Source organism: Malaclemys terrapin, chromosome 5 (assembly GCF_027887155.1).
Source record: "Malaclemys terrapin pileata isolate rMalTer1 chromosome 5, rMalTer1.hap1, whole genome shotgun sequence".
In the NCBI taxonomy this organism is placed as follows: domain Eukaryota; kingdom Metazoa; phylum Chordata; order Testudines; family Emydidae; genus Malaclemys; species Malaclemys terrapin.
The window spans coordinates 72398601-72425978 of record NC_071509.1 but is presented as its reverse complement, the minus strand read 5'-3'; the positions used below and the strand labels follow the sequence as shown (position 1 = coordinate 72425978).

The 27378-nt window shown below is 41.2% G+C and overlaps 1 protein-coding gene and 1 pseudogene across 4 annotated transcripts; both read right to left on the bottom strand.

Annotated features, from left to right (window-relative positions):
* Window positions 1-443: 443 nt before the first annotated feature.
* On the bottom strand, window positions 444-27378 carry AADAT (aminoadipate aminotransferase). 4 transcript variants are annotated; one of them, XM_054030715.1, is made up of 14 exons: window positions 27226-27378; window positions 23099-23217; window positions 18695-18863; window positions 16468-16600; window positions 15570-15644; window positions 13939-14145; window positions 12836-12901; window positions 11375-11457; window positions 9767-9863; window positions 8649-8710; window positions 6481-6545; window positions 3050-3156; window positions 2360-2461; window positions 444-1016 (listed from the first exon to the last, which is right to left on the bottom strand). In XM_054030715.1, exons 2-14 carry the CDS (start codon window positions 23163-23165, stop codon window positions 975-977), a joined length of 1275 nt encoding a protein of 424 aa, XP_053886690.1. In that variant the 5' UTR covers window positions 23166-23217; window positions 27226-27378; the 3' UTR covers window positions 444-974. The 4 variants fall into 4 exon arrangements, with proteins under 4 accessions (XP_053886690.1, XP_053886694.1, XP_053886691.1 ...); XM_054030719.1 differs by having other exon boundaries at window positions 23099-23167; XM_054030716.1 differs by lacking the exon at window positions 27226-27378 and adding an exon at window positions 26936-27187.
* Window positions 24594-24726, bottom strand: LOC128838756 (U4 spliceosomal RNA; annotated as a pseudogene).

Below are 27378 nucleotides of genomic sequence, written 5' to 3'. Positions count from 1 at the left end.
TCCCATGGCAAAGAGTGCAAACTAATTTCCTTTTATTTGTAACCAGAGTCTAATTGCATTTGCTCAGGTTTAAGTTTTCAAAAGTGCCTAAGTCAATTTACTCTGACCAAACATTAGTTAATTTGCTGGTGCAATATGATTTTAGGGTTCAGGAAGTGTTGGGTTAAGAGGATTCAGAGTGAAACACTTTCTGATCAATACAGTTTGAAATGTGCACCTAAAAATAGCATATGTATAGTATATGGTTATGAGCACAATAGCAATAGTGTAGTTGAAGTAAGAAGATAATTTACTGTACATACCAAGTATACCATTTTTAAAAATTAACTACTTTAATTCAAAGTTCTTTCCCAGCCAAATTTAGCAAGGACTGCTGTTGTCACTCATGTCTCATGTCAAGTCAAAAGTTATGTAGTTCATCCCTGAGCTATTTCAAAAGTTGATTTATTTGCTAAGTAGAAAAGCTATTCCCTCCGCCAATAATTCAAAATGACTGAATAGAATTTGTTCAAACCTTCTTTTAAAATTCACTTTTGGAAAAGTTCTGGTGTGAGAAGATTCAGCACAATTTTGAGGATGTTATGGGAAAATGAAGGGTGGTTTAGCATGGAATTATCTTCTTCAACTACACTATTGCTACTGTGCACATAACCATATACTATAGCTGCATTGCAATTTGGAATAATAGTCTTTTTATATGATATTGCCTGTCATAAAAAGGAGTTAATAGGTTGAACGAGATAATTTCTAATTAAACTATAGCTTTCTGCACTCCCTATCAAAAGGCATGTTCTGAGGTCTTTTGGCGATCTTCTATTCATGTTTTAAATACCCAAAGCATTCATACCAACCAAGGAAATATACACTGTATTGTGGCTTGCTCCTTAAATGTCATTATGAAATCCTCTTTTAATAAAGGTGCAGATTTTTTGAAGGGTACTTTTAATTTGCTAGATGGTTTTCATTTGCGATCTTCATACAGCTTCTTTTATAAGCTCAGCCAGCCTCTGAAAAGCCTACAATGAAAGCAAGATGGTTAATGTTCACATCCCAGCATTAGATAAGCAGGCAATATGCTAAATCTTAAGTAGAATTTCTGAAATTATTTTAACCACAGGGGAACCCAGCTGTATGAAGTCTTAGAACTTTATTGTAAAGCTTCGTGTTCCCTATTCAATTTGATATTAATAGTGCATTAAGTGTTCAAGAAAGTGAGGAGAGCTTCCACTTAAATAATCTGGCATGTTCTTTCAACATAAAAAATTAGAAGAAAAGATGAAGTTCTTCTGAAACAGAAGGACAAATATATGAATCGACAAGAGTACTGTTATGTCACCTCATGGCATCTATAATCTAGTGGGCATTAATGAAGCCTAGCAGAAGGATTTTCATAACTGCAACAGTAACACAGAGGGGTATAATCTCATACAAGAGAGAGAAAAGGAGGAAGAGAGGTGTTATATATCATGTGCAATGCCAGCAAGATGCAATTTGACTAGAGACAATATGATTGTGAAATTCTTTAGGTAATGATGAAGGGATGACCAACAAAGGAGAAGCATAACTAGACATCAGCTACGCACCTTAATGACTGAAGTAAAGTAAGACCAAAGACATGGGAAAATTCTCAAGGCATTTGAAACAATGGAACGCTATACTCTGGGCAGCTAATTGCTCCCCACTCCCTCTATACAATGATGTGTACTCAATCACAAATAAAACCATTATATCCAAGATGTTCTTAAATAACACAGATTAGTTCCGAAATCATGAAGTATAGAGAGACTGAATTAGAGGAGAGACCATCTCCAATATGCTACTGACTACTCAGGAGAAACTGATTGTGAGAATAATGGGGAAGCCTGATACTGGTCATCTTGAGCTAGTTTAATAATAAGGAATCGGTACACATAAAACAGTAGAGTAAAGGGAATTAGATTTGAGGATGGCAAACTTTGGGAAATAAGACAGGTGGTTGCTCCTATTCACACTAAATGAGTAGCTACACTTGCACTGACTTCAGTGACAGCTGCATCAGCGAGTGAGATCAGATGGGAATAAGTAAAATTGAAGAAGGCAGGTGCATCTTAAGAGACACTAAAGATTCAGCACACTACAATTCTTCTAGATAAGAATATGTGCAAGGAACAGTTAAGGGAGTTTCAGAAGTACTGCTCAAACAGTACTTATCAAAACAAACAAACAAACAAAAGCCAACTGGAAATGGAAAAGAGAGAGATAACTATACAATATCGAGATCTGGTTAAAACGTGTAGGGAAAAAGTAAGGGAGCAAAACAACAATTACTGCATGAGGAATATTCTTTTCAGGAACGTACAGCAAATCATATTGCACTCACCTGATCCATCTGGGCTGGAGAAGACAGAGAAAAAGAAGCTCTGACATAAGAACTAGGAACTGAGCTATCAATGTTAAATGCTCCCCCAGGAACCAGTAATACCTAAAATAAATTGATTAGCCATTTAGTTACAAATTTCTTCTTAATTTAAAAAAATATTAAATATCTCATTGCTGAATAATGGTCTCACAAAGAGGGTTAATCCATTCCTTCCTTCCAAAAAGGGAAGGCAGACTACAAAAACTGGAATCAAATATTTCACAACAAAAAGACAGAACCTAGTTATTTGACTATAGGCACGTTCTATCTTATCATTCTCGTGCTTTATAAGTAACAGAGAAGTAAATCTCTAGTTTCCTTTCTGACTCATAAGCTGATGTCTTTGTGGAACACTTGTCTGTACAAATTATTGAATAAACTACACTTAATTTCTCTTATTAAAATAGAAACAATGGATAGTTAGGCTAGCTCTCTCTCTATCTGTTTTGAGGCTGAACTAAACAAACATATTAAAGATGTAGATTAACCATGCAGATATTTCATTAGTAAGGAGAGTTATTAGAATATGTTACTATATGCCTGTTCAAAATTTGCAGTCCTAATAATGCACAGTTGGAGTTGCACTCAAATAGTAGTTTATTTAACCCTTCTCTCCCACTACATTTTAAGATCAGCAGACATTTTTCCTACTTCTTTCTGCAAAGCTTTTTCCATGATCAGCTGTTGTGTGTCAGAAACTCCCTTAATTTTAATCCATAGAAACATGCCAGCAGCAGGAGCATGCCAGTCTGCCAGACCTGGAGAGAGAAAACAGAAAAATCAAACAAAGATACGCTCTGTGCCTTCTGCAATGGATACACCAAACACACAAAGATAGGGTGAAATCCTGCCAACAATGAAGTCAGTGGGACTTTTGCCAGTGATGTCAATGGAGCCAAGATTTTACCTGCAGAATTTAAGGTCCCCCCTGACTAAAGTAATACAGATGTAATTCAGTAATGCTGACACTACTTTGTTCTATGGTATTTTTGAAAATGGATGCTCTGGATTCTCTCTCAGTTGGATTACAGACTGCCCAATAGGTAAACTGAAGGTACAATGGTAGGCTGATTTCTGAAAAAATAACTAAACACATGTAATCAAAACATCCTTTTTAAATGCCAGCTCCTTTAGTACCATAATTACCATAAATGCAATCTTAATGTGTTGCATAATGTAGACATGGTTAGAAAGAGAATTTTTTTTTCATTTTTTAGTTAAAATGTTATGTTTTTCCACATAAGAAAAGAAGGGAAGAACACAGAAAGGAATCTTACTGCTTTAGTCGGCAGTTTTACTGTACACATTCCCTTGTACCTCGAGGCAATCTTTGATTGTTTTTTGGCAGGACAATAATCCAAACACTCCTGATTTTTTTGGCTCCAGCTTTATTGCATGTGTATGTTGTATGAATATGCTGGGTTGTTTGTTTCATGTGCCATCTGCCCCTATTCCTATTAGGTACATTTGATCATTACCAGCAGCTTAATTATAAACTACTCTATAGAATAAAGACCTCTCACAGAATACTCCAAAGCCTCAACTTGCTAGTTATGTCATTCTTCGTAAAGTAAGAAGCCAGTTACTTCAGCAAAAGGAAGATTTTCATGCCTTTAGCCTTTTCTGCTAAATGGCTTTACCAGATTTATTTTAATTCTTTAGTTTGGCTGGATAGGTGAAGGTGAAGATACTCTTACGGGCCTCACTACCATGTATCTGAGCAGCTCCCAAAATTAACAACGAAAACTAATAAAATTCTCTTTCCTCTCCATGTACTGTAGCAGCTTGAAAGGTAGCAGAATTGCAAAAGGTATTTTTGTTTTGTTTTCTCCTTTTCTCTCACCCTCACTTCCCTCTATGACTAAACTGTGAGAAGAGTTGGTCAAATAAAAGGGGTTTGCATTTGGTTCTGAGTGCAGTGAGGCCCATGGTCACTCTTCGCTCTTGAGGGAGTGAGTTCCATGGGCAGAGAAGAGGGATGTTCCAGTGCTCAGGATGCTAGCTTGGGGCGTGGCTGGGAGACCCGGGTTTAGTTTCCAGATCTAAGGTTATGTCTACACTAGAGACCTTACAGTGGCTGTACCGATGCAGCTGCGTTGCAGTAAGATCTCTCACGTAGCTGCTCTATGCCGACGGGAGTAGCGGTGGCTATGTTGGCAGAAGAAGCTCTCCCGCTGACATAGTCTGTGCACACTGCCACTTATGCCAGCAAAATATATGTTGCTCAAGGGGGTGTGTTTTTTCAGACCCCCTGAGTGACATAAATTTTGCCAACATAAGTGGTAATGTAGACATGGCCTAAAACAGGCTTCCTGTGTTCTCTTGGGCAAGTCACCTAGATTATGTCTACACTGCAGTAAGAGATGTATTCTTAACTTGGCTAAAAGCAGTAAGGAAGACACATCAACTTGGCTTTTAACTCAGGTTAGCAGTTTGAGTTCAATCCCAGGCTTCCCTATAGGCTTTAGCTCGAGTTGTTAATCTGAGCTAAAAGCCCAATTGCTGTGTTTTCATGGGTATTTTAAGTCAAGTTAAGAACCTGTTTATTTATTTATTGCAGTGTAGACTCTCCCAAAGTTTCTCTGGGCCTCAGTTCCCCATCCTGTAAAACGGGATAATAATGCTTCCTTACCTCACAGGGGAACTGTAAGGGTAAAGATGGTGAAGCTCTCAGATACTATAAAAATAGGGGCCATATAAATACCACAGATAGATGGGTTAGGTCCAGCTCCTGTGAAAGTTTCAGCTCCTGCTCTCACAAGTCCCTACTGGCTGACAGGTTCATGGTTCCAGTGGAACACAGCTGCTGCTGGAGATCTTGGTTGTGAAGGGAAAGGCAATCTCTTAGATAGCTACTGCCATGCCATGCTGGGCTCTGAATATCAGGACTCAGGTACTGATATTGACTGTGTTATTGTATCTCTCTATAAATACATCAGAGAGATAAATACCAGGGAGGGATAGGAGTTAAGTTCAGTGCCAATGTGGACACAAGAACAAATGGCTATAAACTGACCATCAACAAGGTTAGGCTTGAAATTAGACAAAAGTTTCTAACCATCAGAGGAGTGAAGTTCTGGAGCAGCCGTCCAAGGGGAGCAGTGGGGGCAAAAAACCTAACTGGCTTCAAGACTGAGCTTGATAAGCTGATGAAGGGGATGGTATGATGGGACTGCCTATGATGGCATGTGGCCCATTGGGGGCTGTAAGTAGCAAAAATCCCCAACTGCTGAAGATGGGATACTAGATGGGGAGGGCTCTGAGTTACTAAAGAGAATTCTTTCCCTGATATCTGCCTGGTGGGTCTTTCCCACATGCTCAGGGTCTAACTGATCGCCATATTGGAGGTCGTGAAGGAATTTTCCCCCAGGTCAGATTGGCAGAGACCCTGGGGTTTTTTTTTTGCCTTCCTCTGCAGCCTGGGGCACAGGTCACTTGCAGGTTTAAACTAGAGTAAATGGTGGATTCTCTGTAACTTGAAGTCTTTAAGCCATAAGTTGAGGACTTCAGTAACTCGGTCATGGGTCTATTTGAGGAGTGTATGGGTGAGGTTCTGTGGCCTGCAATGTGCAGGAGGTCAGACTAGATGATCACCCTTCTGACCTTAAAGTCTATGAAAATCACGTTACTCCTTTGCACTGTGATTAACTATCACTACCTGTTACAACCCTGACAGCTCATCATGCACTATTTGTGCAATTCTTTTAAAATGTTTGTCATTAAGGTACAGCTTTATACGTAGAAAGAGGTACTGTAAATAAAAAAGTACTGAACGTACTGCACTGAAATAAATGTTGTTTGCATGGCTGCCTGACACAGCAGCATAGGGAGACTTTCCTCTGAGCACTCCCTCATTTCAAATAGTCTAGAAAATAGGAGCATCAGATAATCTTAGGTTTGGATATTCAAAGTTCAAACAAAAGGGGAAAAAAACACCCAGAACACCTTTGAATTGTCCATGTTGCCTATTTATCACTTAATTCTGCAGATATACCTTAGTGATTGTTCTTGAAAATGGAATTGATTAACAGGAGTCAGAGAAAAACAGCTTGAAAATATAAGCTGTGTTTGCATTCACTAACCTTTTAACCACTTGTCTGCTGCAGCAAGCATTGCATCTCGCTGGACCCTGTAGAACTCCACAACCCTGGAGACAAACAATTCAAAAATTTTTATAGATAGATATAGAGAAAGATCCCATCTGAGCTAAATCCACAAATGGTTAGGTACAAATAACTTTATACAACTGCCATATGCCTATTACAAAACTGTGCAGCTTATGTTATGCTGCCCAATGCTGTGGGACCTTCAGATAACAGATCCTAACGTTGTTCCAGTTCCCTGTGATGCTGGTAAACCAGGTGCCAGCTCTTGCCAAGTTTGTAGGTGTCAGCTGAGCACTGAAAGTCATAGCTGAAAACCAAACCAGCTCATCTGTTTGCTAATTTTGTTCAAAATAAGTATTAGTCTTATAAGAATGTATTTAGTGTTTAGACTCTATGAAATGCCTGTAAGTAGCTGCATGCATTAATATCAGTTGTAATGTCCGTATCCCATGCTATAAGGAAATGTGTAAGTTTGGCTTTATAACTTTGAAAATGTTTGCTCTGAACTTGTGAACCCAGGCACAGGAATCATCCCCCCAATACCTATTCAGGAGGCCTGTCAAGATTAAACCAGGCATTAAGGAACATCACAATACAAAGGATTGGTGGATGGTTCTATCACACCTTGGAACTGCTACATGCAAGGCAGTTACTCATGGGCTGGAAGGCTAAGTGTAAAAGATAAAAGATGGTCACAAGAAAATTGTTCATCTCTTTACTGTTTGAACACACAGGGCCAGGGACACTAAACTCAGGCAGAGATCCCTAGGGGCTACCCTTGGGTCCGCCCTGAAAGACATTTTGAATTGACAGATTAGTACATCTCTGTCATCTTTAGAAACCATAGATGGCAACTCATTTGTGCATATGTTTGCTTGCTTTAACCTGTAAATAACTCTTATTTCTTTTTCCTAGTTAATAAACCTTTAGTTAGTTTATTACAGGATTGGCTATAGGTAAAGCTATGATTATGCCACGGCGGTCACGGAAGTCACAGAATCTGTGACTTCTGGAGACCTTTGTGACATTGGGGCACCACTGCAGCCCAGCCACCGGCAGTGGTAGCAGTGGACCCTCCAGCAGCATCCCAGCTGCCACGTGTGGCAGGGGACCCCCACAACTGACCAGCCACCACCGGTGCTGCCCCCCAACTGCTGCGGGCAATGGAGGGACTCCGGCAGCTCTCAGCCATGCAGTTGGTGGGGTCCCCCCAGCTTCCAGCCCTGCAGGGCAGCGGGGGGACCCTGCAGCTCCCCAGCTGGCGGCGAAGGGACCCTAGCAGCTGCTCAGCTACCGTGGGCAGTGCCCTCCCCCCCAGCTCCCAGCCCTACAGGGCGGCTGGGGATCTCCCCCAGCTCCCAGCCACTGCGCAGGGGGCCGCAGCTCCCAGTCACTGCATGCAGCAGGGCAGTGTGCTGGAACCTCATTTTGTCAGGGATGTTTTTAGTAAAAGTCAGGGACAGATCACGGTTTCTGTGAATTTTGGTTTATTGCCCTGACCTGTCCATGACAAAATCGTAACCTTAGCTATAAGCATTGTTTTTGGTGTGAGATCTAAGATACAGATTGACCTGAGGTAAGTGACTGGTCTCTTGAGACTGGAAGCAACCTGAATATTTTATGTGTTTGTGTGTCAGCATTTCTGCCGCCCCAAGCAAAAAAAAAAAAAAGCCGTGATCGCGATTGCAATCGGCGGCGGCAATTTGGGAAAATAGAGGGAGTGAGGGACCTGCTGCCCCCGAATTGCCGCAGATGCCGCCCCTCTCCCTTGGCCGCCCCAAGCACCTGCTTGTTAAGCTGGTGTCTGGAGCCGGCCCTGGTGGCAGTGACCATTTAACACTACGTCCAGCTTGTCTGGGTGGCAAGATAGACTGGAGAGCCCAAAGGGACTGTCTGTGACTCCATGTTATAGTGATCCGGGAGTTCACATTTGTTACTGGGTTGGTGAAATCTAATTATAGAACATACCACTAGTTTGGGGTGTCTGTCCTGTTTTTGACAATCTGACCTAAGGCAGGCACTAACGGTCGTAAGTCACTCCAGACAGCATGACACTCCCTTTAAACATTATACTTAGAGACATGACAGTAATTAAAAGAGAACCAAACCCCCATAATATAGTATATTGAATATAAGGGCACTACCTGTCTACGTGCTCCAGGAAACCCTTTTCTCCCCACTGCTGAAGAAGCTGTGCAATCATAAGCTACAGAAATAAAACCGACACAGTAAATCCCATTCTTTAAACAAGATAGTCAGCCACAAAACAAAAACTTTTAAAAATGATATTAATATAATATTAAACATCCTGCAAGGGCAGAGGTCACATCCTTGGACTCTTGGAGCCATCTCTTCCTTTACCTTCAAACCCCTTGGTAATACAAAAAGTCCACCAGGAAACCGGCAAAGGGCCATTAGGAAGCCGGAGCTATAGCAGTCCCATAAGGAAATGGAAATATTAGGGAGTCTGAAGGAAAGAGGAACGGATAGGGGAAGACAAATGTGGGAATTTGGAAAGGAAAGGGAGGGAAACATATACAGCTTTGAATTTAATACATGTTTATTTCCTTTATTAGTCTCCCCACTTTTATTCTATCTCCATGGTGAAATTGGGGAGCTGAAAAGAGGGTTGGGAGTGCAAAGTCTAATTTAAGCTGTGGGCAGAACTTTAGGGCTGACTGTGATAGAGGGGGGGCAGGGCTCAGGAATGGGTCAATGATGACCTAGTAGGCAGGGGGAGAGGGGAGGATATATTTCATTCTACCCTAACACACCCTTTGAGCACTGTCTGGAAGGGAAGGGGCAATAGATAGCATGCTACTTATACAGCACCAGCAGTGTTCACCAGTTCACCACACTGACTTACAAGCACTGCACCAAATAAAAATTCCAAATCCTCTCCATTTATTGTGCAGCTCTTCAGGGTGGGATTTTCAAAGGAGCCTAAGGCCATAGAGCACACAACTCCCATTGATCCCTAACTCTGTTAAGCCTTAATAACCTATTACATAAAAGTAAAGAGAGGCCTATACTTTGGAGCAATGTAGAACACCCTCCGACAAACCTTGGTCTTCCTCTCTGCGTTGTTCTTTCTTCCCTTGGAAGAATTTGTAATATAAATTTTCCTGAAAGCCATGCTGAAAAAATGGCTAAGGATTATAAAAGCCTTTTTGCCCCTCCTCCCAGGGAGTTTGAGAAACCATTTTATTTTTATAAATACAATTCGGGTAACACCTTCCCAATTCTCGGAGATGGCACTTGCCTGTGTGAAAGTGCTGGTGTGCATTGTTGAGACTTGTATATGCAGAATAACTCTGTCAATAAGTGGTTTGGGGCCAGTTAAAAAGCCTATTCTCAACCTAGGGGAAAAGAAGAAGAACATTACTACATATACAGTCCACTAATCCTTGAAATTATATCAGCAGAGAATTTGAGCCAAAATATGGCTATCGTCCAAACAGCAACTATGGAAAATTGGAACCTTAATGGATCTACTCCCTGTGTGTATTCAGAGTCACATCTGCTAATTCGAGTTAAAAGGGAAGAGACTGGCTTAATAATCATGAGATGATTTTTTAAAAATGTTCTTTGGTTATTACAATTTGCCTTGTAGTTTCTGAGGTTTTAGGGCATACGTGGGTCACATTTTTAAACTTTTCTCTGCAATCATAATGGCTAGGGAAAAAAAGCAATCTGAGATTCTCACATCACCACAAGTTTACAAGAGCGAGTCTATCAAATACCAAATAGTGTGAAGTTGGCAACACAGTGTTTACTATATTTACTTCCATTTAGCACTGCTAGTAAAGAGAATGAACAGGATTGTTTTTGTGTTCATGCACTAAAAGAAGCTTTATTCATATTGTCAGATTCAAACAAATCCTTGCTTGACTCTGATTCCAGGTTGAGTTTGCAGTTAGAGGAAAATAAATGGAGTAAGTTTACACATGTCTTTGAATGACAAAGATGGAACTACATGACATCATTTTTTGTAGGGTCACTTTTCAAAGTGCAACCATATTTCCATCATATTACCTTCTTTTTTTATTTCATTAGATTCTCAGGGAGAGCTCACAACTCACTAAATGCGAGGCGAGGATTCATGTAGCTTGCTAAGATTCATTAAAAGTAATGTACACTACAGCCAGAAAATGAGGACTGAGTGCAAGGAGTTGTGAGGAGTGGAGAACAGACTTGCAAGTCTTCAGCAAAAGATGGTGGTTGAAGGAAAGGTGTAAAGCTAGAAGAGAAGGTGCCCAGGGAAAGAGCCCTGTTATTTCTCGTGGACTGTAGGAGAGAGGATGACAACATGCCAAAAAAGTTCTGAAGGAATGGTCAGAGGTAGGGACAGAAGCCAGTGTTATGAAAGCCAAGGGAGGCGAGAACATCAAGAACCAGAGAGGAGGAGTCTAACGCCTCCATCATGGCCTTCTAGTTTAGGGAAAACTGAGGACAGGTTGTGTGTAAGGACAGGCTGTCATAGGAGACAGTGGCTTCAGAGGCTGCCAGAAGGGGAGTGGGCTCCGGTGACCATGTATTACTCTGTGTTTGCACAGTGCCTAGCAGAGCAGGGCTCTACTCTTGGTTGGGCCCTAGGCCCTACTGTATTAAACATGATTAATATGTGACTGCCAGGACATGAAGGTAACAGGAGATGAGCAGGTCGTGAACAGTTGAAGATCTCAGTGCACTTTGCGACAGCGGGTAGGTCACTATTCGCATATTACAGATGGGAAAACCAAGGCACAGAGAGGCTGAGTGACTTGCCTACCTTCACAAAGTGAAGATGCAAACTCAGGACTAGAATCCCATGTCTCTTGACTCTGCAGCCTGTGCTAACCAGCAGGCGACAATCTGAAACAGACCTTACCCAGAGGAGAGAATTTTAGAGAAAGAGTCAGTCCTGATAACTCGACCATCAACGTCCATTGAGAGGAAGGTTGGAGCCCAAGGCTTGAAAGAAAAGAATGAGAGTTTAAAATTCAAGTAGCTAATAAGGCTTAAACCAAGGCTTTATTTATTACTAACACAGACTTCAGTATTTCTTGACTCAAGGAGTGATGCATCATATGACAAAATCCTGGTTTTGGAGATGCACAACTAGTATCAAAGTCCAGTACCTGCCTGACAAATAATTGTTTAGAGTAGCACCCTATTGTGGTGTGATGATAGGGTCACCTGAATGTCAGGAAAGAGTCAATCAGAAATTCCTTTACCTCTAACCCCGCACAAATGCTAGGTGCTGGAGTTTCTACCAACTATGATAGGAGGTCAGAGCCAAATACCCAGCTCTCTGTAAAAATACTTTTACTGAGTGGAGGGGAATATGTTCTTTAATGTTTTCCCTAAGAGGTGCTCCTCAGCTTGCAGTTTCCCTTTAGGAGAAACTGGAGGACATCCCTCAGAATTGGGGATTTGGTAAGATCACCCTCCTGAGTTCAGCACAGATTCTAATTCCCAGAGCAGAAGTTCGGCTACTATATTGACAATTTCTGCATGCCCACATGCTTATAAGAGTTCCACGCAGGCATTCAGTTCTGGTAGCCCAAGCAAACCAGACTCCTCCTCACCCCCAAAAGGAAGGGGAGAACCTTGTTACAGAAAGAAAAATATTAAACTGTACTCATTCCATCGACCTACTCAGCAGCCATTAGCTGCTAACGGGGGGGTGTTACTCTCTGTAAAAGTTGATCTTAATCCTGAAGTTATGTACTTAAGTGAGGGCCAGGTCACCGCCCCCACCCAGATCAATGTATGGAGGAGACCCTGCAAGTGTGGATCTGAGCACCCTCCCGCTCCCACTGTGTGTCAGGGAGGGTGGCAGTTGCCTTTGTGGCACTATTCTCATGACCAATCTCCATGGGTTGAGATCTGCACAAGGAGAAGGGGTGGAGGCAGGGGGGCTGCATTGGATGAAGGCAGAGATTAGAAAGAAAAGGCAATACAGCCTGTATGACTTCTCCCATGCCTTGCATCCCATTCCCTCTACAATGGAATGCCCTTTTAAGGGGTATATCTGTATGTGCCTGAGGCAGCCTTGGCTCGGAGGCATATCTGCTAGTACAGCCCCAATGGAGTCAATGGGAATTTTCCTCACTTAAAAACTGAAGAATTCGACGCACTGTAATTGACAAGGACTGATGCAACATGATGGCTGAAGAGGCATGTAATTAAAAATGTCATGACTGAGTGTTTACTAGTAATGCTTTAATTTAATCTGACAATCTACTAAATACAAGTAGCATGTAGTTTGAGCCACAGTTGTCCAAGTATTAATTCTTTTCTGAACCCAAAGAAATATTGATACCAATCAGTACAAATGACAACTTACCTTATCAAACTGAAGAAAATAATAAGGATCATCTTCTATTACAAGGAAATTATACTGTCTTGCAAGCTAAAAAGGAAATTAAACCCCAAAATGTAAAGGTTTATTGAAATGTAATAAAAATAGTCCCTATGTAATCCCAGTTATTTATATTCATTGCCCTGTAAGATGCTCTGTATTCTGCTGATTCAGCACACACACATCACGTCAAGAGTCGCCTTCAAATGCTTAATTTACCAACTCATGTAACTGCAAAAGTATGTGAACTGGTAAAAATAGCAGCTCTAATTGGGCCAAATTTTGAAAAACTGAAGCCCGGGTTCCATGTGCAATAATGTGCCTATATTTGTGAGCATGGTTTGGACCGCTGCATGCAGAAAAATTATGTGTTTCTCACCTACCAGTTTGAATGGCAATTTTGGACACATTTGTATGCATGGACCTTAGATCTCATGCTTTTAAAACATGGCACTTTGAATATTTTCTCTAGCCAGGTGGTTACTTAGAATGTTAACTGATTTCTATGTAATTTAATTAAAAAAAAAATGCACTGAGTGCAAGAGTTATATTATACATTTTCTTTTCTTGTTATAGAGAATCACACTTCCAAAATAGGGAGTAGTAAAAACTACCCTGCATCTCTATCGGCATGTGATCCTGACAGCTACCTTCATTGTGTTGTCAATGAGCACATCTGCCTCCTGTGTCCCTTGCAGTTCTAAGGGTTGCTCCAACTTCTATCTCATTAGATAGAGTTGGTTTTTATCCTTGTCGAACACCTCTTTAGGCTTGTACCAGGGCCCAGTGAGTAAACATAACATATAAGTCAGCACAACAGTTGGTATGGCTACAAAGGACTATAATTTACTACACTATACTCACTAGATCACCCCAATCATGCAGGAAAACCAATAAGGGAAGACCTGGGAGAAGTGGCAGGGCACACAAGAGGTTGATATAGTAATGGGGCATGAGATTTTTAGCAACATTTGCTATTCAGTTGCTTACAAAATGTGCTGGCTTTGCAGTGGAATTCCTCAAACTGAAAACCCTACATTTGTCCATTCCCTACATGAAAGCTGTGATGCCAGGCTCTCACTGCATACCTGATATATCTCCTTTTTGCGGTCAGTAGTCAATGAGGTTCCAGTGGGATTGCCACCATTTGGAATGGTGTACAGGAATTTGGGAATGTTGTTGTGCTTTCTGACATCTTCTGGGCTCCATCTGGAAAGAATTTCTTTCAGGGCTTTTGGAATAATACCGTATTGGTCACTGGGAACATTGATTATGTTGCAGCCCAAAGGTTTTAGCTGGGGGGAGGGGAACAAACAAAATAGGAGACAAATCTCAGTCACTGAGTCTGTAATTCTGAAATTATGATTATGTCTCTGATGTTACAGAACTTCAGCAATGCAGTATCTGCCCTTAAATCTAGATTGAACTAGATAGTTATAAACGAGTTGCATTGATTTCAAACTTGCTTAGCTCATGATTCAAGGGAAAGTTTCTCTGAACACATTGTATAACCCTCAGAATGTAATTTAACTAGATCACCCTGTGCTCCCAATATTTAAAACCAGTTATATAGACTCTGATAAATCTTGGTTGGTCCAAGATAAACTATTACTACATGCCTGCCTATCAGGCACATGGCATCACATCGGAGGAGCCCAGGAGTTCGTTGTGGATTCTACTGCAATGGGATCCCTCACATTTCAACACTCCAATGCAAAAATACAGATAAGCTTCAGGTCTCTCAACAGTGCAATAATCAGAAATGCAATTTCAATTGAACTGACAGAACTATAACCTGCTCTGCCCTGACAAAGGGAGGAAGAATAACTGCTCTGAACGGGTATTATGTTCAGCAATGGGACTGAGATTTCAGTAATGTTAATGAGTGACATGGGACAATAGCGATGTGTGAAGTTATAGCAAAAATTAACAAAAGTCCCTGTAGTTTTATTTCTGTGGAATTTCTATTTTTGTGCTATTTAACCCTGTATTTATTAGGTTATAAATGAATTGGTGCTGAAACGACAATACCCTCAATATATGGGCCCATTGCATAATCAAAAGATATGTCAAAAATATAGTATACGAAACAATATTACCCAGACGTCAAGTGAAATATTGAGTGGTATAGGATTTATTCCAGCATTTCTCCCAATCTGTAACAATTAAGCATTAAAGGGCTGTATTTAATTGCACAGGGTGCATATTGATCCACAAAAACTAGGTCATTTAAGAGTTACCTCTCTGACTTGCTCTCACATCCTGGGACCTCACCTACATACATGTTCCAGGCCCATCCCCGTTTTATCCTACTACAGGCACAGAATACTAAATCAGGTCATTAAATCATTAAGAAAGAAGCGCACCATGAATCTAAAATAAGAGGAATCTCATTGATCATGCACTTGCATTTAGACTGACTTTATCAGAAAGATCTCATCTCATCTCTACTGTGGTTCTCTATAGAAACCTAGCATTACGGTGAACTGGGCTCCAGAACAAAACATTGTGTCCTGGGACAAACATTTGCATTTACAATTGTATTAGTTCATCAATGCCAACCAATTTAAGTCAGAACAGGTTCAAAAACTCTAGTCTGGATGAGGTCTTAGATGCATTTAGCAATAGTGAGGCAGCCCATATGTCTTAATGTAGATTTGTGTCCCAAGGTGATGATCATTGTAACTTTCACAACTTTTCATACTGAAACACTACTCACAGCTGCTAGAGTCCCAGGATAGGTAGGTGCGTCCAAAAGGATGTTGTCTCCAGGGTTAATAAGCATCTCAAACACCTACAAAATGGGAAGCATTTACTTTACAAGACTGTATGATTTTACTGGACATTCTGCATACTGCTGCCGGCTCTAATGGAACTACACATCCTAATTACATATTAGTGTTTCCATCACCATTTAATTCAATGTAAACTCTGCTAGGTAAACAGTGAATGGATTTAAGTTCCACTTTGGAAGCCAAACAGAGAGATACAAGTCAGAGGAGAAGAATGCCAGTTTCAAACAGGACAACTCTGTCTTCTGGAAAAAAAAATACTGACATTTAACAATATTCTATCACAATACAAAAGTTTTTCAATTATAGAAAGGGTCAAGTGTGTGTGTGTGTGTGTGTGTATGTGTGAAAGAGAGAGAAGATCACCCAATTGAAAACCAACTTACTCAGAACAATATCTTCTTACAAAAATATCTTATTGCACAATAAAAACTACAGTACAGCAACCAACTCTAATTCGATTGCACCACTACATTCCACTACAGGATTCTTAAAATCATTTGCTATAGAATTATGAAAGTAAATGGAATAAAATGTCTTATGATATTCTCTTTCTTTCATAATAAAGCTCCTAGACATTTGTGTAGCCATGGAAGACCATTAGAGTCTGACAAAGTTTTGTCCCAACTTCCATTTACTTTCTCAGATATGGTATTTAATATATCATTTCATTAATAAGCCACCCTTAACAACTGTAATCATAGAGTAGGCATGCCTTTCCTATACAAGGAAATAAAATTCAAGTGATTGAAAGCAAACATCTATTTAAAGCAACAAGTAATTACATTTTACAGAAGCCACAATGTATTCTGCTTTTAGTCTTACTTTGGACAAGCCTTCCTGGCTGCCGGTGGTGACACATATCTCCATTTGGCCCTGATCAGGACTGTAGTTGGCAGTGGGAGGATTGTGGAGACTCTTCTGTAAATCCTTTAGCCAGGACAACAACTCAGGAATTCTGAAACACAGATTTTATTTCTCATCATTATTATCCTGATATTTTGTACTGCTAGGGTGACCAGATGTCCTGATTTTGGGGTCTTTTTCTTATATAGGCTCCTATTACCCCCCACCCCATCCCGATTTTTCACATTTGCTGTCTGGTTGCCCTATGTTCTGCTCCTTTACATCCCCTTCAAATCTAGCGTACATTGCTACCCAAATTGTATGTTTCTCTTTCTGTTATTTAGCAATATAGATAGGTATAGGCACTGGTTTAAAATATTTTCTCTCAGATAATGAAATGAGAGAAACGTGTGTGTGTGTGTGTGAGAGAGAGAGAGAGAGAGATAAAAAGCCCTTAGGGACCAGTGTCTATAATACAATAAACAGTTGACAGCCTCTGCAGAGAGATTGTCAACAAAGGACTGAATGGGCACTGAGGCTGAATTTCTGTCTCATGCATTGAGGTGATCCTTTCAGATCCAGGTATGGCAGGAGTGACTTGTATGGCCTCTGTCTGTAGCTAGAGGTGCGTGAATAAATGACTTTTTTTGTTTTAGTTTGCTGGCTGAACCAAAAAAGTTGAAAAAAATTTGTTTTGGCTCAAACAAATTTTCATTTTGTTTGAGTTTTTTTGAACCTTTAAAACTAAAACTGAAGCAACATTTGAAACAAGAAGTTGTTTCAAATCAAAACATTTCATTTAAAAAAAATGTCAGTGAAACATTTTGATTTTTTTCAGAATTTTTTGTTTTTGACTGAAACAATTAAACAAATTCATACGATGTTTTAGTTAACCCGAATCTATGCTTTGGGGGGAGGGAGTGGGGGGAGTTTTGTTTAAAAATCTTTGCCCAACTCCACTTGTAGTACACTTTATGTAGACTAAGGGCCAGATTTTTAAAGGCATTTAGGTGCCTGAAGATGCAGATAGGTGCCTAGTGGGATTTTTAAAAGCACCTAGGTGCCTAACTCCCAGGTGCACACCTAGGTACTTCTGAAAATCCCACCAGGCACCTCTATGCATCTTACAGACCTAAATACCTTTAAAAATGTGGTACTAACTCCCTACTGCATTCAATCTGGGCTGTTACACCAATACGAAATTGGGGGGCTGGGGGAAACAACACAAGTGGAAAAAAAGTGGTTGGCATCTGAAAATAAATCAAAACAGTGAATGGATTTCAAGCTTTCCTGCTCAGTACAGCAGTGTTTTGAAGAGGCACTTGCAAATCTTGTGATGGTAGACACCATTTTAGCAAAGTAACATCACACAGTGGCACAAGGACCCCAATATAAAGGACCGTACATGAGTTTTCATTCTGCTCTGAAGAAGGACTTCAGTGTTAGGCAAAATAAAAAAATCTAGTGTTTTTAGAGCAAAACAATCTCATGACAGAAAAAACAGTTAAACAATATTTTTAAGCCAGGTATAAAATTTCTTATTATGATGTACCCATAACTGTTAGTATCCCAACTAGTCCCTTTTCAGTAAGACAACTGTCTCACAAGTACTAGCTTTATGTTTAACACTTTATCCAGGAGGCAACGTTAACAGAACACTGTCATTTCAGAGTAGTCCTCATATTAAATAAATAATGAACCAATACTGTTATTTTAACACTCCTACAGTGGATGCCACTAAAACAAGCCATGTTTCCTGCATGGTGGTGTTTGAGTTTACTGTGATATCTGCAGTATTTCCTGTACTAACAGTGGCAAATATCATAGTTAATTTAACTACCCCAGACAATAAGTGGTGTTTTTTCAATGGTATAAACAGGAGCCAAATAAACCAGGATTTGGGGGGATATAAAGAAAATGCTTTGCAAGGCTGTTTACTTTGATATGCTGAATACTGTGCTGCAATACACCGGACACTGTCACAGTTACTGACCCTGGACTCAGGCCTCTCAAATATTATTTGATGTTAATCAATAAATATTGGTACTTGTCAATTCATTCCTCCACTCACAAGTAATTAGTCACTTTTTCCACATATACAGACAGGGAAAATTATAAGCAATTAATAAAACATGTTTGTAAAGATCAATCATTAAAGCAGCAACTGTTATTTATTGTTATTCTTATAAAGTGTCTTCATAAGTACCCTGCTGAGGCAGAGTACTGGAGCGCTCTCTTCATCAAATCCTCCCCAATATTCACAGCAGTTCCATCTCCAGTGGTAATAGTGGCCATCTTAAATGGGAAAGTGTTGGGGTTCGGTGCCCCTCCAGCCAAGGAGATTAGTGATGGGGGAGACTTCTGCATCAATTCAGCTACAGTGAAAGATGAGGAAGAAAACTTCCATTACACATTAGCCTATTCAAGATATAACATTTCCCCTTACCCCATCCGTCCCTTCATTTCCTATAGAATATTTAAAGGGGACCTGCAGAGGAAAAGTTAATGCAGATTTGTGCTTGTTTGTACTCTTTGTTGGATAATGAAGTCTTTTTGGATATCAGGCATGCCAACATTTATCATTTATTTTCTTGGCTGACTCAAAAATACATTGTGAGCTTTCTTGGCATTAACTGAACAGGCATGGATGGTGAATCTTTAACAGATAGCTTTCCTTCCAGCTGTTTGAATTACATAGGGGTAAAATGAAAAGTTTTAAATAGTCTGAGTAAAAATTTCTTCCACCTCCTATTAATCAGGTTTTAATTGTTTGATATCTGTGATATCTCAATCCTGCTTATTCTCTAGTTTTCAGTAGTGTAATCCAGCAGAATGGGGTATGTAAAACCCAAATTTTTACTGGAAAAATTGCAGGGAAAGTTACCTCCTCTTAAAATCAATCAATCTATAAACAGTTTTTTTACTCCAGTCTGGATTGCTTTTCTAATCATTAGAACAAGCTGTTTCTGTAACTATAATTAGTTTTTAAACTTTTAACACCTAATATCTTAATGCTATACTTTGTGGGGGAAAATGTTGACAACTCTTATTTTTGAAAGCAACACATTTAGTTTGTTTACTGTTTACAAGACATACCACATAATGCTCCTGTTTATAAATTCAGAAGTTACCAAAATACCACTTGAAGCAGGTTAATAAAGAGTATCTAGTTCAGAGGTGGCCAACCTGTGGCTCCAGAGCCACATGCAGCTCTTCAGAAGTTAATATGCGGCTCCTTGTATAGGTACCGACTCCTGGGCTGGAGCTACAGGCACCAACTTTCCAATGTGCCGGGGGTGATCACTGCTCAACCCCTGGCTCTGCCCCCACTCCACTCCTCCCCACACCCTCCCCTCAGCCTGCAGTGCCCTCGCTCCTTCCCCCTTCTTCCCAGAGCCTCCTGCACATCATGAAACAGCTGATCGGGAGGTGTGGGGAGGGAGGGATAAGTGCTGATTGGCAGGGCTGCCGCTGGATGGGAGGCGCTGGGAGCGGGGTGGGAGAGCTGATGGGGGGGCGGGGGGGCTGCTGACATATTACTGTGGATCTTTGGCAATGTACATTGGTAAATTCTGGCTCCTTTTCAGGCTCAGGTTGGCCACCCCGATCTAGAAAAACAAAGAAGATCTAAATTTTACCTGATGTCATGCACATAACGCACACTGAAGTGAAATGGCAACTGCCAGCCTACACCCCAGGGAAGAATTTGACCACAGTGAGGAGGTGATGGGATATAGTCTAAAAGCAGTTACAAGAGGTGTATATTTTTAGGCTCTTATTTTGCAACCGTCTCCACGTAGGCCTCAGCTGGCAGTACAGGAGCACTTTTTCCTGCCATATGGAACAATCAGCTATCAACAGTAGCGTGTGTAGCAGTGGTTCTCAACCTTTCCAGACTACTGTACCCCTTTCAGGAGTCAGATATGTCTTGCATACCCCGAAGTTTCACCTCACTCAAAAACTACTTGCTTACAAAATCAGACATAAAAATAAAAAAGTGTCACAGCACATTATTACTGAAAAATTGCTTACTTTCTCATTTTGCCTGTATGAAATTTTAATCATAGAATCATGGAAGATTAGGGTTGAAAGAGACCTCAGGAGGTCATCTAGTCCAATCCCTTGCTCAAAGCAGGACCAATTCCCAACTAAATCATCCCAGCCAGGCCTTTGTCAAGCCGGGTTAAAAACCTCTAAGGATGGAGATTCCAGCACCTCCCTACGTAACCCATTCCAGTGCTTCACCACCCTCCTAGTGAAATAGTGTTTCCTAATATCCAACCTAGACCTCCCCCACTACAACTTGAGACCATTGCTCCTTGTTATGTCATCTGCCACCACTGAGAACAGCCTAGCTCCATCCTCTTTGGAATTTGAAGGCTGCTGACTCATATCCAGCTTCTCATCCACTGTAATTCCCAGATTCTTTTCTGCAGAACTGCTGCTTAGCCAGTCGGTCCCCAGCCTGTAGCGGTGCATGGGATTCTTCCGTCCTAAATGCAGGACTCTGCACTTGTTGAACCTCATCAGATTTCTTTTGGCCCAATCCTCCAATTTGTCTAGGTCACTCTGGACCCTATCCCTACCCTCCAGCGTATCTACCTCTCCCCCCAGCTTACTGTCGTCTGTGAATTTGCTGAGGGTGCAATCCATCCCATCATCCAGACCATTAATAAAAGTGTGGAACAAAACCAGCCCCAGGACCGACGCTTGGGGCACTCTGCTTGATACCAGCTGCCAACTAGACATCGAGTCATTGATCGTTACCCATTGAGCCCAACAATCTAGCCAGCTTTCTATCCACCTTATAGTCCATTCATCCAATCCATACTTTTTTAACTTGCTGGCAAGAATACTGTGGGAGATCATATCAGAAGCTTTGCTAAAGTCAAGATATATCACGTCCACTGCTTTCCCCATATCCACAGAGCCAGCTATCTCATCATAGAAGGCAATCAGGTTGGTCAGGCATGACTTGCCCTTGGTAAATCCATGTTGACTGTTCCTGATTACCTTCCTCTCCTCCAAGTGCTTCAAAATGGTTTCTTTGAGGACCTGCTCCATGATTTTTCCAGGGACTGAGGTGAGGCTGACTGGTCTGTAGTTCCCCAGGTTCTCCTTCTACCCTTTTTTAAAGATGGGCACTATATTTGCCTTTTTCCAATTGTCTGGGACCTCCCCCGATCACCACGAGTTTTCAAAGATAATGACCAACGACTCTGTAATCACATCAGCCAACTCCCTCAGCACCCTTGGATGCATTAGATCTGGATCCATGGACTTGTGCATGTCCAAATTTTCTAAATAGTTCTTAACCTGAGGGCTGCTCACCTTCTCCCCATACTGTGTTGCCCAGGACAGCAGTGTGGGAGCTGACCTTGTCTGTGAAGACAGAGGCAAAAAAAGCATTGAGTATTTCAGCTTTTTCCACATCATCTGTCACTAGGTTGCCTCCCCCATTCATTAAGGGTCCCACACTTTCCCTAACCTTTTTCTTGTTGCTAACATACCTGTAGAAACCCTTCTTGTTACTTTTCACATTCTTGCTAGCTGCAACCCCAGTTGTGTTTTGGCCTTTCTGATTACACCCCTGCATGCTCGAGTCTCTACTGACTTCACTAGCACTTTTTATGTAGCCTGTTATAAAACTAGGCAAATATCTAGATGAGTTGATGTAGCCCCTGGAATACCTCTGTGTACCCTCAGGAGTATGCATACCCCTGAGTTGAGAACCACTGGTGTACAGTATGCATCTAGAGTCAGCTGCACAGAGTGGGGCAAGTAAGAAGCAGTAATGGAGTGAAATAGCCAAAGAAGTTGATAGGGTACAGGAGCTACTCAACATATCAATATGGCTGGTACGGTCTAGAGTAACTTACTAGAGTAAACGGTGGATTCTTTGTAACTTGAAGTCTTTAAATCATGATTTGAGGACTTCAATAATTCAGCTAGAGGTTATGGGCCTATTATAGGAGGGGGAGGGGGGGTTTCTTTGGCCTGCAATATGCAGGAGATCAGACTAGATGATCATGATGGTGCCTTAAGCCTTAGTCTTCTTCAAGTGACAGGCTAAGGCAATCAGAAATGTGAGGAAAGATGAGACTGACTTTCAGGAGGACTTCCTCTTGGATTCAATAATAGTCAATTATTGAATCCAAGAGGAAGTCCTCCTGAAGGTCAGTCTCATCTTTCCTAATAGTCAATTGAACCTGTACAACTAATAAAAATTCAGCAATAAAAATCACAGTTTAACGGCCACAACCCCAAAAGCAGGGGCATTGGCAGAAGTATTTTCTGGTATGAATTTAAAAGAATTAAACAGTGTTACTATTTCCATTTCTTTTCTCTGTGTGGGGTGGTTTCCACTGGGTACAATGCATATTCATTTTATAGATCAAAGGCAAATTACCTCAGCTACCTCTGCCTGTATCCATTGAAAGCAAATAAGACACACAGCATATTTGTTAGCTATGTATGTATTAGCTTATAATTGCCCACAGTTTTCTCGTAAGCCTGCTCCGGTATTTATCTGCAGTGTCATGGCTGAGTTCAGAAGACAGGGCAATATGGTTTAGGAGCTGTCAGTGAGGGGTGGCCAGCGTGTACTCACTCAGAAGTCTTATTGGAGATGCCTTTCTTGCTGCACTTACTGCAGTGATGAAATGAGAGTAATTCATGTCTATAAGACAAGCAGCAATTCAGATCATTAGTTAAACGGGACACAACGGGCTAGAAAAAGGAAGGAAAAAGGAAACATCACTTTTCAACATGGTTCATGACATTGGATTGTAAACACATAAAAATATCCATCAGTAAAAAACTTCTCCAACATACAATCTAACTGTGCCATTTAGTAAGATAATTAAAGTGCGGGAATATCACATTGTTAAGCTCACAATTTAATCGAATTAAAATGAATTCCCTTCATATTGATTCAAAATAGCTTTTTTTAAATGTTCTTAATGAATGTTTAGATGGCTCTTATTTTGGGGAGCCCATTCACAATGTATAGTGGTTTTGTGCTCTCTCTCTCACTCTTTTTGTTTCTGCTGTAGTAGTTAACCAGCACTGTTTTGAGAGCCGTATACATTTTTGGGGAACGTCAACAATTCTGATGCAAACACACAAAAAAGGAAGTACCGGTAAGTAGCAGCTCTATATTGGGTTTATTTAAAAGACAAGGAGGGGAAGGGGAAAATAAAATTGTCAAATGAAAATGGACAAAAAACAAACTTCACATTAGAGATTGAAATGCTATATTTCTAAGATAATATACCACACAATGGAGAAAAGAATCTATAAAGCATTTCAGGTTATTACATTAAATAATTATAGTATATATATTCCAGTTGTTCTGGGATTTATTCCTCTGGGGTCGAGTCCAGCACCCAATAATGTCACCAGAAAGACTCCAATTGATTTCAGTTAGATTTGGATCAAATCCTTGGATTTTAAAATTAGTGTAAATAGCCATGCCACATTTATCAGGATAATTTGGAGGTGTATGAGGGAACGAGATGAACTGAATACTTCGCATATGTCACTGGTCCCAAAAACCAAAATAACTGTAAAGCTTTTTCTTCTCTACATGAAATAGAATTTTAAAGACAAATTACGAGTGTAGAAGAGTGACAGATATGAAGCAACCAAGAGCTCTTTCTAATGAGAATCCAGCTTTATTTTTTTAGTTGAATTAGGTATAGCATTTAAGTTGTCTAACTTATGCAAGCCATTACAATGTGTCACAACATTTGTCTGACTAGGAGACAGAGATGTGGTTTAAATAATGCATAATTAAGAATGTATTTCAAAATGTTTCAAACTGATTTTTCGTTTGCCTCCAAAAGGACCTTACTACAGTAAACAATTTCCATCAGATGTAAAAGGCTGGAGGGAGGCAGGGAGGGAGAGAGAGAGAGACACCCACCCATTCAGAATAGCCAATAGCCCAGTGATTAGGAAGCTCTCTCTCCCACTCTCCCTAGATGTTTCGTGAACAATTTCAAAAGGTTTTAGTTTTGTTCCAATGCAGAAAGAAAACAAATTCCAAAACCTCAATATTTTTCCTGGTTAGGAAATACCTATCTGTTCATAGAGAACAAGAGTAACTAAAGTCAATTAGTAAGGATGGTGAAAGAAAAATTCACCTACTGGGCAAAAAATATGAAAAGTATCAACTAGCAATAATCGCGCCTCGGATTAACCTCATTGGCTACGATACTGCTTTTAAGTTTGGAGCAATCAAGTGTACATAGTTGTATTTATATTTTATAGATTACTAACACATAGCAATCAATGTCGCTTTAGTGAATGTCTTCCTGTTTGTAATGTTATTTCTAACTGTTATTTGTATTTATATGAAAAACCCAATTAAAATATCCTTTCATTCTCAAACTGCAGGGTCTCCTACTGCAGTAGAAGAAAACCTCCAGTATGCCCTCTGTGCTTCTGCATGTCAAAGCTCTCCAGTGTAGTAACAGGCATTGTTTTTCATAATCATAGGCAGACTGAATTGTATCTAGAACTTAAGGAAAATATTACTATGGACGGGCCCAGTCTTACAACTTGCTGGGTCCTAATCTGTCAGAGAGGGGAAGAAACTGGGTAATATGTTATCTCATCTTACTGTCTCCCAGCTGGAATGGAATATTGTGCCAGTCTGAGCCTCTCTTGCATTGTTTGTGTTTATGGCTTACAAGAGACAGAACAGAACCAAGACCAAAGAGATAGGACACTGTGGTGGTCCTCAATGCTGGAAAAAAGAATTTTAGTATTCCTTAAAATTCTCAAACTTCCTTTCATCACCATGCAATTAAAAACTCCTGCTGCCCTATCAGACTACAAAAATCATCCTTGGAATAATGTGTGATGAGGTGCCTACCCCACAGAGGTGGTGAAAGGATTAATGTAGGTGAATTAACTCACCAGGCTGCACCTGGAGGTGGCTCAGGTATAATTAAAAGATGAGGCCCAGTTGGGTGATGCTATAAAAAGAGGCAGTCTGGAGTAGGTGATGTTGTAGAGAAAAATACCATAGTTACCTTCTTAGTAGTAGAGAGGTCTGTGAGGCCTAGGAAGGCCCCTGTAAGGCAAAGAGGAAGCACTGAGTAGGAGGGTATAACCTGGATCTCTCTGAAGAAGCCCTCATGTGTGTGTTAATTTTTATGAAGAGCCCAAGAAGGGACTGAGGAGATGGCACTTCTACTAAGGCTTCTAAACTGGAGCTTGGCATAGTAAGTGGACCTGGGCTTGCCTACCAGCTAGTGGGAAGGGGGTGTGAAGCCCTCTGATATAAGATGTTAAGAATAACTTCTAGTCTGAAGAACATGGTGTAAGGCCCATGGGGCTCAGACCTGCAGCTAAGGATCAGATATAAGGATGCTGGATTGTCTGTTATCCTGGAAGAGGACTGGCTGGAAGGCCAAGCTACAAGAACAGGTAGAGCTGCTAGACCATCACCTGACCAGAATGACTGTTGGCAGAGAGCTTCTGGAAAGGAAAGAGATACAATACTATTTCCAGGCATGGGGGGGGGGGGGGGGGGGAGGGAAGGTGTCAGCAAGTAAGTCCATCTTCAACAGGTTGACATTTTTGTTTTTTGAAAGCTGCTAGGATTGACATTATTTTGATTCACTGAAAAAAATCCACCTGCAAACTTGATATCAAAAGCATGGTCCTAATTCTGCTCTCACTTCCACCAGTTTTCCAACAGTATCATTTGTATTGATTTCAGTGAGGTATTCCTAGTTACACTAGTGTGAGACCAGAATCAGTCGCTGTATGTTCTAGAAAATATTTCAAATAGAAATGTATGTGGCTAGTGAAATAGACTCTTCCTGCAGGAGCTAGAATTCATCTTTCCTCAGGACAAAAATATCACTTTTGAAATACTAGTCCAACTGTATCTTACTGTTCAGTATTACACCAGGAAAGAATACAAATCACAGTATCCAAGGAAGCAGGGCAGAATTCAGAAGTAAAATTAATGTTACTATCTAATTGCATGCAACTGCAGAAGCAACTGTAAGTAGTACTAAGCTGTCAGTAATAGGGTAAGTCAAAAGGTAGGTGAATTCGGATGGTGATGGTCCGATCAAATGCATGTTCTGAAGTTATTATAAACTGTTCAAGTTTCCTTCTTCTGGATTAAAATTTAATCCATATCTGGACTGATCCTAGTTCCACTCACCACCTCTGCAATGCATTACCCAGTAGGTATCTGACTGTATGACCTCTGTGTAAACATGTTACGTAGATTTCTGAGCTTGTAGTTGATTTTCTAGTCTACAATGCAGGCAGATGTCTTCTCTCTGAAACTGAACAGCACGGAGCTGGTAACTCTTTATATTTCCCTCTGCAGGGACTAAGCCCTGCTGCCTGCAATGGATTTCAGTGCTCCGGCGTCTGGTTGTAACAAAGATGGGGGCGCAAAGCCGGGGATCCTTACCGGGCAGGAGACTTGGCTCCCGCGGGCAGGCCGTGGCGGGTCAGGCTGGAGGCTCGCTCAGTGGCTGTTTCGGAGAGCGCAGGCGCCAGCGTCCCCGGCCCTGCTGCGTACAGCGGCTCCTGCAGCGCTCACCCTCCGCCTCCTGCCCGTGTCTGTCCCGACAGCAGCGCGAGCTCCGGCAGCGTCTAAGGCCGTAGGCCGGTGTGTAAGGTCGCGCCGGACAGCGGGACGCGGAGAGCAGCAGCCACTGCTCCGTCCCCACTAGCTCCGTGGCAGACGCGCGCACTGACCTTCCTCCCAGAGGCAGGAGCCACCCGCGGTCACGGGCCGCAGCACCTTCCCAGCTCGCGGGCAGCTGGGATCCCCGCTCCGCGCACAGGCTCGGGCCCGGATGCGGTCGGTGCAAGGTCGGCTTCAGCCGTGCTCCTGTGCAAACTGTAACG